The sequence below is a fragment of the Phocoena sinus genome, chromosome 7 (assembly GCF_008692025.1).
Source record: "Phocoena sinus isolate mPhoSin1 chromosome 7, mPhoSin1.pri, whole genome shotgun sequence".
In the NCBI taxonomy this organism is placed as follows: domain Eukaryota; kingdom Metazoa; phylum Chordata; class Mammalia; order Artiodactyla; family Phocoenidae; genus Phocoena; species Phocoena sinus.
Genome location: NC_045769.1, coordinates 67,252,754 through 67,265,901, shown reverse-complemented (window position 1 = coordinate 67,265,901; position 13,148 = coordinate 67,252,754). Strand labels below are relative to the sequence as shown.

At 39.9% G+C, this 13,148-nt stretch overlaps 1 protein-coding gene across 1 annotated transcript in view; it reads left to right on the top strand.

Moving 5' to 3' along the window:
* Positions 1–11,837, top strand: part of CSRNP3 (cysteine and serine rich nuclear protein 3) — a 68,868-nt gene extending 57,031 nt beyond the window's left edge. The window contains exons 3-4 of the mRNA XM_032638301.1: positions 8,457–8,753; positions 10,800–11,837. Of these exons, the coding sequence (XP_032494192.1) occupies positions 8,457–8,753; positions 10,800–11,837 (1,335 nt within the window). The remainder of the gene's footprint in view (positions 1–8,456; positions 8,754–10,799) is intronic.
* The last annotated feature ends 1,311 nt before the right edge of the window (positions 11,838–13,148 follow it).

The following is a 13,148-nucleotide window of genomic DNA, read 5'->3' as shown; positions in this document are numbered from 1 at the left end:
ATACTCTATCCACAGTATACACTAAAGGTACAGTAGCTTTCTGGACCTTAATCAATTTTTTTGTTCATATTATGTTGGTGGTAAGTAAAACAACAGACAAAAAACAAGCAAGCAAACACACAAAACCCGGGTAAATCAGGTCTGCATCATTACATAAATTAAAACTTTTTAACATCTCCTGGGCAAGAATCCTCTTTAGTGCTAGACATGGTGTACAGAGAAGGATCAACAAAGTTTTGTTTTTTATTTTAATGAACCTAATCTAATCTTGTCATCTGAAGATGCGATTAGCCTGCCTTTTAGTTATTCATCCGATATATTATTTTAAAACTATATTTAACAAGACAGGGCCAAGTTCAGGATACCTTCTCAGAGTAGTGACCCTCAAGAGGAAAAGGGGGAGACTTTCCTGTCACCACCCCACAGCGACCTCCCTGGAGATTCCTTGCCGGGTGGGTCACTGCTGCCGATAGGATGTGTAGGTGCCACACCCCTCATTGGTGGTGCAAAGGAGCCGAGCATCGCTGTTCTTTGAAACATTTTCAACGTTTCATCTAACTAAAAATCCATGCATTCAACCATACCCTTATTAATCATCTTGTATCCCATCCTTCCATGTACAGAACATAAGAAATTTTGTCAGAGAATCTCAAGACTAGATCACTGGTTTTCTAATTATGTTCCATGGGGTCAGGGCTCTGGGTGCCTCACTCTTGCTTTTGTCTGTTTTATATGTTAAGATTCTTCATGGGCTTTAATTTGACAAATGGACATTTTCTCCCTAGTGAGCCCAGGCAACAGTCACTGTTCCCTCTTTTCACATGTACAGACCATCTGTTTAACTCATCTTTTCTGGAATTTTATCTAGAATTAGCACTTTTTATTTTTATTTATTTATTTTTTTTAGTTTTCATTTTTTTTGTGGTACGCGGGCCTCTCACTGTTGTGACCTCTCCCGTTGAGGAGCACAGGCTCCGGACGCGCAGGCTCAGCGGCCATGGCTCACGGGCCCAGCCGCTCCGCGGCATGTGGGATCTTCCCGGACCGGGACACGAACCCGTGACCCCTGCATTGGCAGGCGGACTCCCAACCACTGCGCCACCAGGCAAGCCCTAGAATTAGCACTTTTTAAAATAATAATTCACTTGCATTTTGATTACCTTTTAATTCCTTTCCCTATGACTCTTCACAGATATTTGACTGAGCAATCATAACTTTAAGCTTTTTCATTGCTCTAAAACATGAATACCCTGGGCCTGGGTATTCTTACGTAAAACAGCTGAGTACTCTTTCACTCTCTCCCACCTCTTGTTTTGACATGAAATCCTTCCTAGCTGTTTTCCCATTTCTTGTTTAAAGGTTTTTCTCCTTGATAGAGACTGTGGAATCAGAATAAGAAGTAAATAATTCTACTTGTGTCTTTGTACCTCCCCTCCCATTTTTTTGTCAATCATTTCCTCCTTCCCACTGCTTCTGTAACTTGCTCATGTATTTTATTGAACTTACCACACTGTATCACATTTGTTACATGGTCATCTCCCCAGCAGACTAGAAGCTGCTTAGATGGAAGCACTGTTATACACGTGTAAACCCTGATACCTGATACACGGCTGGCGGTATAGCACAGTGATTAAGGATGTTCATTCATTCATTCAAAAATATTTATTAATCAATTAGTATGAGGTTGCAGTTAACACAGTGCTGGAGACAGAGTTATGAGCAAGACAGATATGGTCCTTGTTCTCAATGTGTTCACGGTAGAATGAATGAGGGAGGTATACATAAAGCCAATTACCAGCACTAATATATTACTACAAAATGAGGCAGCATGCTATGCGGATTAAACGCAGGCCAGGGTAAAAGAGTTAAAAGTCAGCTGAGGAAATCAAAAGTAACATTATTTCAACAGTGGTAGCTGTCACTTGGACCAGCTTCTTTTGCTGGCATATCTATTAGAAAGAACACCTCCGCAAGCCCACAAAATAAAAACTCAAAGGAAATGCTAACTGGTGAGAATGTCATATCTTCAGCTGGCTTCCTGTCTTCTTTTTTGAGCTCCTGTTCTCTGTATATGAGTCATATATTTTTTTATTTCTGAATGAGCTAATTATAAGGAAGCTTGTCTGCTCTTTGCCTCCTGCCCTGCAGTGCTGAGATCGGCTCTTCGAGCGTGGCTGCAACCGTATCCTTTTCTTCCATACAGGTTTCCTGTTACTCTAAGAATTTTCACTCCAAACGGGTCTCGTGAGCCTAGCTCAAGCTTTGGAGTCAAATAGACCTGAGTTTGATTCTCAGTGCAATCACTAATTATCTTTGTAACTAGATGTTGGCAAATTATCTTCTCAAGGCTCCAGTTTTCTCCAAATACCGTATTCTAAGGCATATATATGGAATCTAAAAAAAAGAAAGAGAAATGGTACTGAGGAACCTAGTTGCAGGGCAGGAATAAAGCTGTAGACATAGAGAATGGACTTGAGGACACGGGGTGGGAGGGGGAAGCTGGGGCCAAGTGACAGTAGCATCGACATATATACACTACCGAATGTAAAATAGCTAGTGGGAAGCAGCAGCATAGCACAGGGAGATCAGCTCCATGCTTTGCGATGACCTAGGGGTGTGGGATAGGGAGAATGGGAGGGAGGCTCAAAGGGGAGGGGATGTGGGGACATATGTATGCATGTGGCTGATTCAATTTGGTGTACAACAGAAGCTAACACGGTATTGTGAGGCAGTTATACTCCAATAAAGATCAATTTAAAAAAAAAGAAAAAAGCACTGTTGCAAAACAAAACCAAAAACAAAAGCTCCAGTTTTCTCAACTGTAAAAATACTTCCTAAGATTGTTTGCAAATCAGGTGAGATAATTTATATAAAGTATGGAGGGAGTTCAGTACCTGGTTTTCAGTATATGATAGCTTGGCCCACTCATTATACATATCATCATCATTATAATAGGCAGGAATCAGTGTTTGTGGAATTGAATTATTCTTTCACATTCTTGTTTCCACTGTCATTGTTACATGTGTTAAGAACTTTGTAATAACCAGGAGATTTTATTACTAAGAGCACCTTTTAACCACTGAAGGGAAGTGTTTTTATTTCTGTGGGTTTTATTTTGTTTTGTTTTGTTTTCAGCATTATAGTCCATCCACATTTTCAGTATTGTTTCCCTCTCCATAATCATTTTGCACTAAATTAGTTTCTTCAAGCACTTAATTCATCAAAAAGTTCATCTTGTAGGAATTTACAGTGGAATATATCCACTACATGCTCTAGCCAAGAAAAAACACGAAAGATTGAATGCTGAGTTGATAATCCCCTCCCCCCACTCACTCACTCCCCCGCCTGACCTGGTACTTGATTCAGGATAGCCTGAGAATCACTCCGCCGATTCTGACAGTAATGTGTAATGTGTCCCATCCCGCCAACGTATTTAGATGGGCAAAGGTTTTACTCTGTTGCGCTTTGGGAACTGTTTACTCATACGTAACAGTACATATCAGACAGATTTGCAAAAGTAAGATGTTTCAATTCTGTTTAAGAAAAGTTACAGTCCTTTCATTTGTAGAGTGAGTCTGGACAAGTTTACACAGTGGCTCAAGAACTAAGTCCTATCTTAAGTAGCATCATTGGAATAAAGCAAGTACACACACACACGCACACACACACACACCTTAAGATACTTCCAATACAGTATAAATAAATGCACATATATGCGAGATAAATATAAAATAAGATAAGGATCACTAAATCAAATTATGAGTTAAGTCATTACTTTTCACCTGTAAAATGGCTAAGGCAGGGGAAGGGAGATGCTACTTTCTGAAAACCTAATGTTTATTTACTTTTTTGTTTTTTGCTTATGGATCAAGACAGGAAGGGATGCCACAAAAGTTCAGCCAGTCTGGCTAATTTGCAAGCCAATGAATGCATGCTCTGTCCCATCTCAGGCCTTTGAAGCTGTTGTTGCTCAGTGGGGAATACCTTCTGCCTCCACCTGTTCAGCTAACTGCTACTCCACCTTCAGATTCAAGCTTAGGTGTGAAAGTCTACCCTCCTCACCCCGTCACCAGCCCCACCTCAAGGTGGCCCTCCTGCATGGTTTCAATGCCTTGTGTTCAAGCTCAGCTAGGAAATCCTTATAAATTGGATTAAAATTACTAGATTCCTCTTCTCTTTACTCTAATCCATTGATTTCAAGACCCATGTCTTGTGCACCAACACACTTAGAGCCTAATGTAAAATAAGCACAAAAGATTACTGAATATATATCAATATATAAAAAGTATGTCTATATAATTATCAGGACAGTTAAGAACCCAAGCTGTAGAGTTAAATATTTAGGATTCTGATGTGGTACACACCTCACTGCTTATGATCTTGGACAAGTTATTTAGCATTCCTGTGCCTCAGTTTCCCCATCAGTTAAATGGATAGAATGCTAATATCTACTTCATGAGATTTTTGTGATGGTCAATGAGTAAACGCAGGTAAAGTGCTTGCAGCAGTGACACACAGATTCAGAACTGTTACTATTATCGTCTCATGTCTGATTCTCTCACCTTTCTTTCACCTCCAACTCCAATCTCTCTTCTTTTCTCTTTCTCTCTCTCTCTCTCTCTCTCACACACACACACACACACACACACACACACACACACACACACGCACACACAAGCAGGCTTGAAGGTCAGGATCCTTTGGTGGTCTCCTTAAACCACATTTTTGGCAAGCTTTGTTTGAGCTCTTGGAAAGGCAGTGTTCTTTGGGAAAAGAACACTGAGATAGAAATGGTCCAAATCCCAGACTGGCTTCTAAGGAATCTACTTCAAAAGAGAGCATTCCTTTGAATATGCTGGTTACTCTGTATGTATTTATTTTGTAAACAAAATAGCTTGTTAGACACATTGAGGTTTAACTCCACATTACAGTCCCTGTACTGCATTAGGTACCATTGAAAACTTGGAATCTATCTGTTTTACACAGGGAAAAGCATGCTAAAATAGGGGTCAGGAATTAGGTTCTATAAGCATGTCTTGGAGGGGACACAATTAATCTGAGCCTCAGTAATGCATAAAATAAGGAGGCTGTATTTGATGAACTAACATCTGAAAATTCAATGATTCTATTTTGAGATAGGAAGAAGACATTCATAGGTATCACTCATGTCAAAGAGACAAAATGTACAAAATAAATATTCTTGTGAAGATGGGCCAATGGGGTAAAGGAGTCAGCAAAAACAGATGAGGAAATCATAGAAGACTCCCTAGAGTTTGTTGTACAAGATCTTGGAAGCATGATGAACATGAGTTGATGGACAGAAATAGAGAGCTCATTGACTTATTTCCCTGTTGCTCTAATATAGAAAAATGCATTTGAAAATAATGTATGTAATACTCTGATTTAAAGGAGCGTTTAAACTCGATAGGTTTGGTCTGCGTTTTAAAGGGGCAAATGGGCATATCCTGGAGGAGAGGGCTGGGGAAGGAGTTCCAAGGGGACAGCAGAGAATAGTATCTGTCAGTGGTTACGTAACCAAACCAGAAACCGTGAGGACAAAGGGATAAGCCAATTAACCGGGCTGAACTAGAATATTTCCAGTCTTCACTAGAAATGGCAGAGTTGATATTGGATAGATGAGGAGAAAACCTTGCCAGATCACTTCAATGATAATGTGAGATTTTTTTGAAAATTTAAATTAGGCCCCTTGTGGGTTCTTGAACAAGAGTAAGAACAGTATGTAGCTAGCTGTGTATCAAGGACTTTTAGATTCTTAATTGAATTTTTATTTAAAAATGAAACTGTTTATTGTAATTTAAGTGTGGGAATAAGAAATGCAGATTTTATTTCTAAGGGCTCTTATATTTGTTTTTTTATGAGTGAAGAATTGTTTTATTGTACTTTTTAAACTTTTATTGAAATATGGTTGATTTACAATGTGTTAGTTTCAGGTATACAGCAAAGTGATTCAGTTTATATATATATATATATATATATATACACACACACATACATATATATGTAACTGAATATGTATATATATCTTCATATATATATGTATATATAGATATATCTTTTTCAGATTCTTTTCCATTATAGGTTATTACAAGATATTGAGTATAGTTCCCTGTGCTATATAGTAGGTCCTTGTTGGTTATCTGTTTTGTATATAGTAGTGTGTATATTTTAATCCCAAACTCCTAATTTATCCCTCCCCTCCCCTTTCCCCTTTGGTAATCATAAATTTCCTTTCTGTCTGTGAGTCTGTTTCTCTTTTGTAAATAAGTTCATTTGTATCATTTTTTAGATTCCACATATAAGCAATTTCATATAATGTTTGTCTTTGTCTGACTTCACTTAGTATGATAATCTCTAGGTCTATCCACGTTGCTACAAATGGCATTATTTCATCCTTTTTCATGGCTGAGTAATATTTCATCCCATATATGTGTATGTATATATATGTGTGTGTGTGTGTTTATATATATCTTCTTTATCAATTCATCTGTCGATGACACTTAGGTCGCTTCCATGTCTTGGCTATTGTAAATAGTGCTGCTGTGAACACTGGGGTGCACGTATCTGTTCGAATTAGAGTTTTCTCCAGATATATGCCCAGGAGTGGGATCATACGGTATTGGAATAAGCATCATCTGTAGTTTATTTGAGATACAGTTGTTTCTTTTTCATTCTTAGATGCCATTTGGTTAGTCATGTTGCCTTAAAAATTGTCATATTTTTAAATGTTTGCTGAAGTCTTACTTTTTGTTGATTTTTAGATTTCATGTATTATATGACAGCAACCATTATTTTTTTAAAAATCAAACCCTGTTGATATGAAATGAAGTTTTTTGTTGTTTTTGTGATGTTACCAGTTACTGTTAGTGGACATCACAGAAAAATGAAAACAGCTTAACCAATACATTTATAAAGAAATTCCAAGGAAGGAAATAAATTACAGATCACACCAAGAAACAAAACCCAATAAAAGGAAATGCCCAACTTTATAGGAACACAGATTTAAGCTCTGAAATATAAAAAAATACATAAATTAGTAGCTTTTGACAATGCATTTCAGGGACCCTTTGCAATATATTTTAATATACACTTGCTACTGTGTTGTTTCCTCTACCTGAGGGCAAAAATCAGTCTTCTGTTTGTTTTTCAATACATTCAGAGTTGTCCAGGTTGGGATTTTTGGTCAGTAATAAATATTCTTATCTAAATGTAGGATTTTTCCTAGGAAGGTAAGAAACTGATGTCTGGTGTCACCAGGGTATTTTAACTGTGTAATAACTGAATTGTTATTAAGATCAAAAGGCATAGTAATAATTGCAGATAATGAAGTTCATGAAAGTGATACATATAAAAGTTAAAGAATCAAAATAGCTTCCCTATCTAGAACTTCCTTGAATAATCTCTGAGTTTCTTCATTTATTCCTGTGCTGCTTCCCAGAATATAGTTCTTGCTTATATTCAGAGGAAATGTCTCTTTCTAAATGTTTTTTTATGAAGAAAATATATTATGTGGTGATATGGTGGTAAGAAGTGAAATACTGACTCAGGGTTTCCCGATGGATGAAATTAATTTAGAAAAGAAATATACACAGAAGCAGAAAAGTTATGGGTATGAGACACAGTCGTCCACAGGTGCTATTATGTGGAAGGTATTGCTCTGGGCAGTTTCCTATGAACTCCTTCGAGGGAGGAGTTCATTGTTTGGGTTGCCTGTTGGCAAGAGCCTGCCACACTGCCCTCTGCTCCTTGTCTTACTGAGAGCACAGTGACCTGACTAAGTGCGTCATATCAAGCTCTCATTCATGGAACATTCTGTAGGGAAACCGTGTTTGTAATCCCAACAGCACAGGACAGCAAAACTTTACTTCCTAGTACATAGTTTCTTTGGAGCCCAAAAGACAGGGTTGTTATTTCAAGGACATGTTTGCTTATTTAGGTGGCAGTAGCTTCCGCTAAGATGCTATCACCTCTGAACAAGGACACATTTATTCCAACATCAAATCTGCCCATCACAAACTGAGTCTAACAATAGCTTTCAACTGATGGGCATCTGTAACCTTTGGCCTTTTTCACATCGCGCAGGCTGAAAGCTCCAGCAACTATACCTCCTAACATTAAGAGGTTAAGAGTTCCAATTAACAAGTCTTGTGTCCATTTAAAAGCCTATCATTTTGATGAATTCATTTTCCTTCCTGTAATTTCTCTAAAGAGAAAAGTAAAAGGAAATGATTTGACTCACAAACATTTTCTTCATCCCTATGAATCATTTATTTTGTAACTGGAAGTTTATACCTCTTAATCTCCCACACCTATCCACAAACACTTATGGATTATGGGGACATAATGTTATATAATAGCTTCATTCTTACCAAGTGCAGAAGTAGGGATTTTAGACCCTGTCCATGCTAAGTCTCTTTTTTACTGCTTTGTATTTCTAGATGACGAAGAATGGCACCGTGGAATCTGAAGAAGCTAGCACTCTTACAGTGGATGACATTTCTGATGATGATATCGATTTAGACAACACCGAGGTAGACGAGTACTTCTTTCTCCAACCCCTGCCAACAAAAAAACGGAGAGCACTGCTGCGGGCCTCTGGGGTGAAAAAGATTGATGTGGAGGAAAAGCATGAGCTACGAGCCATCCGCCTATCTCGAGAGGACTGTGGCTGTGACTGCCGGGTGTTCTGTGATCCAGAAACATGTACCTGCAGCCTGGCAGGCATTAAGTGTCAGGTAAGGATTGGGATTTCAAGGAATCCGAAGGCATGACATTATACACCAACCCCTAAAAAGGCAGTTGTGTTCCATGTAATGAAGTTTCCCACACGTGGAGGATAATTCTGGGGTAAGGCAAGACACATGATTCAAGAAGAGAGAAATACTAATTCAATGACATTTAGGGGTATATGTAATATTTATATATATATATATATATATATATATATATATATATATATGGTATAGTGTGAAAGGCAATCCAAGCTGCAGTTGTCAGTTGAAATTGTTTGCTCTTGGATTCATTTATTATGCAAACTTATTTTGTCTTCTTACAAGCATTTAGGGAGATCATGACATCGCTAACATTTAAAGTTTGTATTCTCTGATCCATCCATAAATGGATGATGATTGCTTAGAGGTAGTGTAGATTAGTGGAAAAATTACTAGACTGGGACTTAAGAAAACTGAGTTTTCCTCCTGGCTCTGCCTTTTGCCACGATGTGAAATTGGCAAGTCAGGTAAACTTACTGGGCTCAGTTTTCCCACTTCTAAAATGAATGGGCTGGGCTAGATCAGGGGTTGGGAAACGATAACCCACAGGTCAAATCTAGCCTGCCACCTGTTTTTGTAAGTAAAGTTTTATTGAAGCACAGCCATGTATTTTTTGTGTGTGTTTACATGTTGCCTATAACTGCTTTCATACTTCTACAGCAGAGCTTGAGTAGTTGTCGCAGAGACTGTATGGCCCACAAAGGCTAAAATAATTATTCTCTGGCCTTTTTACAAAAAAAAGAGCTTACCAAGCCCTGAACTAGATGCTTCTCAGGTTCCTATCCATCTATATCATTGGTGCGCCATGATTAGTTAGGGATTTTTATTGTATGCAGAAACTCAACTTTTTCAATAAGAGCCTCTCAGGCAGACAAAGGGAGAGGACAGTTCTTATCAGTTGAACAGTTGCTTGAGGTAGATTCACAGAAAATGGAATCACAGGTAAGAAAGTAGCTATAGATTCTGGCTCGACATCTGCTACTACTTTTTGTGGGGACCGGGATGACTGTGCTAGAATCCACTTTCCCCTCTCTTGCATGGGAAATACCCCATGCTTGGATAAGGTGGAAAGAAGGGCAAGTTCTTTCTGGTTGCCTGTGCTCTGGTCTGCATAAAGGTGGAATCTAAGCCAGCAAATATCTTAGGAGTCCCTTAGATTGCCCAGAATTCCACTCATCACCTGAGTGAAGAGCTCAGTCCAACAACACTTGCTGAACCTAATCACTCTATCTACAGAGTCCAAACACTCGAATAATCATGGGATATTGATTAAATGAACATCTCCTTCTCTCCAGAAGCTTGTAGTCTAAGGGAGGGGTAGGGAAGGCCGGGGAGCCAGCAACTAAACAGAAATCCACCAGTCACCATCATGAATGTGCGTACGCATCGCAGCCTGCAGTTGCATACGTGCATCACCTACCAAGGATCCAAAAGAATGAGAAGGTACACCAGTGAGAGTGAATTATCACACTGCTTGATACTAAGGTGGTGTCAATCTGGACACCTTGGGCAGAGAAGTTCATTTTATAATAAGCAAAGAAAAACTCCTGGCTTGAATGAGGAATGTCATGTAATTTAGACTAAAAATAGCAGGTGGGGATGAGGGCAGTAAGTTTGTTTAAAACTGAGCCTGTGAGCTGGCATGCAGCAGAAAAAAAGGGAGCTTGGGGAAAGGACAGAAGCATTGAAAAAAATGGGAGCAAAATTAATGGGATGGAGAGAAGAGGGAAACGGAGAATGGCGACAGAAGGAAAGAAAGCACAGGAGGGATAAATGAACAAAACTACACACCATAACTCATTTTTATTTTGAGTATGGGTTTAAAATTAGGTTAACTCATGTTCTAAGCCTTCACTTCCCTTTTTGTTTCTGTCTGCAGTTTGATTGTCGTTTGTTCTGGCGTAAGTGGGTTTAAGTCATCCCAGATTTCAAAGGCTTTGCCCTGAGGTACTGGATTTTTATTTGATTTGTAAGAGTTCCAGGGGGCTAATCTGTGTTCTTCCCTCCAAGGTGGATCGAATGTCTTTCCCATGTGGCTGCACTAAAGAAGGATGTAGTAACACAGCAGGTAGAATTGAATTTAATCCTATCCGTGTCCGGACTCACTTTTTGCACACAATAATGAAACTTGAACTGGAGAAAAACCGAGAGCAGCAAATCCCCACGCTGAACGGCTGCCACGGGGAGATAAGTGCCCACAGTAGTTCCATGGGCCCTGTGGCTCACTCCGTCGGATATTCCATCGCAGACAATTTTGAGATTGAAACGGAACCCCAGGCTGCAGTGCTGCACCTGCAGTCGGCGGAGGAATTAGATTGCCAAGGAGAGGAAGAGGAGGACGGTAGCAGCTTCTGCAGCGGAGTCACGGACTCCAGCACCCAAAGCTTGGCTCCCAGCGAGTCAGATGAGGAGGAAGACGAGGACGACGAGGAGGAAGACGAGGACGACGACGAGAAAGGGGACAGTTTCGTGGAAGCTTTGGGTCCCCATGCCGAAGGGGTCCCTCTTCCTTCCGTCCTTTGTTACTCCGATGGCACGGCCGTCCACGAAAGCCACGCGAAAAGCGCTCCCTTTTATGCCAACTCTTCTACCCTCTATTACCAAATAGACAGCCACATTCCAGGAACTCCCAACCAGATCCCCGAGAACTACTCGGAAAGAGAGACTGTCAAAAGCGGTGCCCTCTCGCTGGTGCCTTACACCATGACCCCGGAGCAATTCGTGGACTATGCCCGACAAGCGGAAGAGGCGTACGGCGCCTCCCACTACCCAGCTGCCAACCCCTCTGTCATCGTCTGCTGCTCCTCTTCGGAAAACGACAGCGGTGTGCCCTGCAATAGCTTATATCCCGAACACAGGTCCAATCATCCTCAAGTGGAATTTCACTCATACTTGAAAGGCCCCTCCCAGGAAGGGTTTGGCTCTGCATTGAATGGGGACAGTCACATTTCAGAGCATCCTGCTGAAGATTCTTTGAGCCTCGCAGAAAAGAGCAGATTGCACGAAGAGTGCATCAAATCGCCCGTGGTGGAGACTGTCCCTGTTTAGTAGCTTAAGTTATTCTTGGACCAACTCCTCTCCTATGTAAAGCACTGTATTTAATTGGATTTCCTGGGCTCATCGTGGTTTCAGCTGAGGACCAAGAAAACTTGGACCGTGGTGAATCTTCCAGACTGTATTTTGTTTTCTCCCTTCTAGCTACGTGACTGTGCCGTTGCACAAATGCAGTCTCTATGAGGGTTTTAAACGATTTCAGACTGTTTTGATAGAAAATGCTAATTTTAAAAAAGCATATCTCACAGTTGCCTACCTGTGAAACTGTGTGAAACCTGCCAAGCTGTGTAGATCAGAGCTCCAAGTTTTGGATTATCGGGCCTGTGCAAGATTGTTAACTAAGACTGGGAAATAATAAGATTTAGAGTCCTAATTTTCGATATATCTGAAGATGATGGTGACTTTTTAATGTAAAAGTAATTATTGTAAGAAAAAGATTTAATTGTTCCATGCGTATTTTATTTATGGTAGTTAGAAGTCATGTTTTGATGAAAACGAACAGCAGCATGTTCTTTTAAGCTGAAGACACATAGTTAGTACCACCGAGCATGCCCACATGGATTGCCTCTGGAATCCATTCACACTTTTATGATCGTGTCTGATCAAATTTGCAAATACTTTCTTAAGGGTGAAATAGGCCTATTTTTGCTATTTTGGACAAATAAATGAGTCTATATGTGCAGGTCCTTACACAGTTTTCTCTAAAGTTAACAGTTAGGACAATCCTCTGGTGAGGGTCTAGTTCATTGCCCTCCCTCAGTTGACTCCAGAGATGGAGGTAGAAGGAATTGCCTTTCTTTTTTAAACAGCATCATCTTGGTTCTTAGCTTGGACAGCACCTTCAAACTCTACTCCCCTGCATCAAAATGCACTTTAGTGCCCCTTCATGGTACCTTGTGAGGGGTGGGGACTAAGAACTCTTTGAGATGAAAAATTTTAAAAAAACATTTTTTAATCTGTAACTATTATAAGGTTCATATAATTAAATAGAGGAATCACCCAGTGATACTTTATGAAGGAAAAATGACCTGTTTTCCTTCACCACTCTCAAGACCTAACTCGGTAAAAGCAGAGGAGGCCGAGAAAACACGGAAGAGACAGAACCTCAGCAACCAGCCTTTTTCTACAGCGTGATCAATCCATCTCTACACAATGAGCGTATAATGAAATTTCCATTTAGTGACTAGCTGATTGAAGGGGGGGCCTCTACCCAAATACTCAACTAGGCCTTACTTTTCTGAAGCATTTTGATTTCTCTTGCCTGGGACAATTAGCAGAACAGTCCAGAATGCATTGAATACTTTC